Source organism: Lolium rigidum, chromosome 1 (assembly GCF_022539505.1).
Source record: "Lolium rigidum isolate FL_2022 chromosome 1, APGP_CSIRO_Lrig_0.1, whole genome shotgun sequence".
Classification (NCBI taxonomy): Eukaryota; Viridiplantae; Streptophyta; class Magnoliopsida; order Poales; family Poaceae; genus Lolium; species Lolium rigidum.
This window is the reverse complement of record NC_061508.1, coordinates 325,909,206-325,912,144: the sequence shown is the minus strand read 5'-3', so window position 1 is coordinate 325,912,144 and position 2,939 is coordinate 325,909,206. Positions and strand designations below refer to the sequence as shown.

Here is a 2,939-nt window from a genome sequence, read left to right as displayed (position 1 = left end):
AGGATAAAAGCAAAGAATAAAAGCGAGGCTGACTGGGCAAACGGTTTTTGAAACTGGACTGATTTTGTTCGAAAAGCTTAAATGATCTCGAGTGAAATTAGGTGTTCAAAGTTTTACCTTTCTACGATAAACACATGTCAAAACAGCTTAATATTTTGGAATATAGTGCATCATTAGCACTTTGATAATTTTAAAATTCAGCAGCAATCAACTATATATGCTGCTAACTGCTAATAAGTATTCACATTTTCACAATAGACACATGGCCTTAGAAATAAGCGCACTGCACACAACTGGAAAAAATTGAACAATAATGTACAACTACTGAACGAAACAAAAATATCTTAGAGAATGATACTGATACTTGCTAAACTTAGACGAGTGCAAAATAATCGTTGGTAGAAGCTAATCTCAGGTTGCTACGATGTGAACTGAAGCAACTAGGCTGAAGTTGATCCACGGCTATCTTACTAGATTTTGTGAGTCTTTGCTGCTTTCTCCCATAGATCAGCAAAGATAGCAGGGCATTCCCTTTTGAGGTTCTTATACCCTTGAGTTTCCACCACATCGTCCATTCTATCCGAAGAGTTGATAAACTCAATGCAGGCATCTTTTAGCTGGCTGCAATGGTGCTGGTCGGCTAAAGCTAAGGTGGTCGCCACGGTCCCGGCGTAAAGATTTTGGCAAAGCTTTCTCTCGCACATCAGCTTCATCCTTTCGATGCCATACCTATCTGCCGCCACCAGCAAATGCCTAAGCATTTCATCATACTCATCATCATCATCATCGTCGTCATCATAGAGGTCATCCAAGGGAGGCAGCGAATCGGTGTAGATGAAGTGAAGCAGTCCTCTGAAAACAGCGGGCTGCATATCCTCGACGGTTATGATGCGCCTGCTCTCGTCCCTCATCGGCCCGTAGAAGTCCACCCAGAAGACCGGCGACCGCATCGCGAGGATGATCTTATGAGCCGGGAAAACCTCGTTTTTGACATTGAAAGACACGTCGGCGCCCTCGGTTGCCTCGAGCAATCTACTGAGGTTGTCGACCAATTCGGAGGGTGGCACCTTGGGTGTGATGCTGTAAAGCTTGACATCGGACTCCTCGTGCGGGGGCATGAGCTTTATGACACTGAGATTGCACTCCACGACAAGCGCGTCGTTCAGGATGTAGGGCGACGCTTGGAGCTCGCTCTTCCTCATCAACTTGGTGTAGCCCCAGGTGCCAAAACCATCTTCACCACTCTTAAACACTCGGGGCTCTTCATCATGGCTAGATTTCGACCAGGTGAAAGCCGGGGCCGTCCGGACCTGGTCGACCAGCCTCAGATCGTAGAGCGCCCTAGCCTCGGCGTCCATGGTCAATAGCTGGAGGTAAAGTGAAACGTAGTCTTTGCTGCTCTCCTCGTCGCCGTCTGGGTAGAAGCAGATGCGCCAGTCGTAGCCGCCGACGGCGAAGGTGGTGGACTCGACCGACTTGCCAACGCCGAGGCCCATGTACAGGCTGTAGCCGTCGATCTTGAACAAGTGCGTGCCCCGCGCGGTTTCCGGGGTGCAGGTGGAGCCCGAAACACTTGGGCTCGGGGATGGCGCGGCCATTGGAGCAGCGGAGAAGGAGAATGGCGACCAGGCGATTATGTAGGCGAGTGGCGGCGAGGCGATTCGGAAGGCGGCCGGCGGCCGGCGGCACGAGAGGGGAACGGGTGTAGAAGCGGGGCGATTCAACAGACGGGGATTCACGATCTGGGATGGGTTATATTCTTCGGACGATCGTAACTTAATAGGCCTGTCTGTCTTCGCTTCAGAAATCAAATCAATTTATCCTATTCTTTTTCCTATTTGAACACGGCTAGATCGAACATGCGGCTGTTTTCAATTTCATATATACCTACTACTACATTCGTCCAAAAATAAATATCGTAGATTCGTTTAAATGCGGATGTATCTACACATATTTTAATTACAGATACATCTGTATCTAAAAAAATAATTAAGAAACTTATTTCTAGATGGAGGAGGTAGTACTTCCTCCGATTTATATTAATTAATTTAACTTTATATAAATACAAATTTATCTAGTTAACAAACAGATATATTCATATCTAGTTAAAAATAAGTCAATTAATTTGAATCGAAGGGGAGTACTAATTTTCATACGTCAATCGGAAATTGACGAAAACCGTACGGTGGAACGAAGATAGGATCCAAGCTTTTTTTGTTTGCGAATTGATCCGAGCTATTTATGAATATTACTATACTAAACGTGAACCAACTCGATTTTTCTCATAATTTTGGGATCTGCCTAGGATTAACGTTTGCCTTTCTGCTCCCTTTTTCTGTGTAAATTTCGGAGCTCTCTAGCAATTTTATGGAAGATTTGAATGCATTCAGTGCTAACGCATTGCTTTAGTACTACATTATTTTGGTTCTTTCGTTGTGTGGCTGTAGCCCTGACGAGAGAGACGGTCAAAGCGGTGGACATTCATGACCCTACCATGATCTTCCATGCGAGGGTGTGCTCCGGCGACGTTGCCCCTGTTCTTCCGCTCTCCGATGTGGACCTCCCCAGGCGCCACACCGGCCGGGAGCTTCGCCAACGCGCTGCCCCTGGTCTCACAAGAACGCCGCGTCCCGATCCGTGCCTCCATCGAGCGAGGATGTCGACGGGTACCTCGGCGAAATTTGCCCTAGCTATCCTCTGCCATGGTCTTCTTGCTGCGAGCTCTCCCACGTCTGGCTCGGCGGCCGCGAGTTGTGGCTGGTGTCCTTCGTGGCTGGCGCCTGCCTCGGCGTCCACGTCTTGGTGACGTTCCCGACGATGTCGCCTGCCTGGCTGCTTCACGATGAAGGCGAGCACACGCTCGCGCTGCTGCTGCGGGGATGGCTTATCCGGATCGATTTGTTGTTGTGATTTGGGTTTAATTTGGTGGGTTTATTTTG

At 48.1% G+C, this 2,939-nt stretch overlaps 1 protein-coding gene across 1 annotated transcript; it reads right to left on the bottom strand.

Moving 5' to 3' along the window:
* Nucleotides 1-470: 470 nt before the first annotated feature.
* Nucleotides 471-1,598, bottom strand: LOC124684325 (BTB/POZ and MATH domain-containing protein 1-like). Its single transcript, XM_047218666.1, has one exon. The coding sequence runs from the start codon at nucleotides 1,596-1,598 to the stop codon at nucleotides 471-473; it is 1,128 nt and encodes a 375-aa protein (XP_047074622.1).
* Between the last annotated feature and the right edge of the window lie 1,341 nt (nucleotides 1,599-2,939).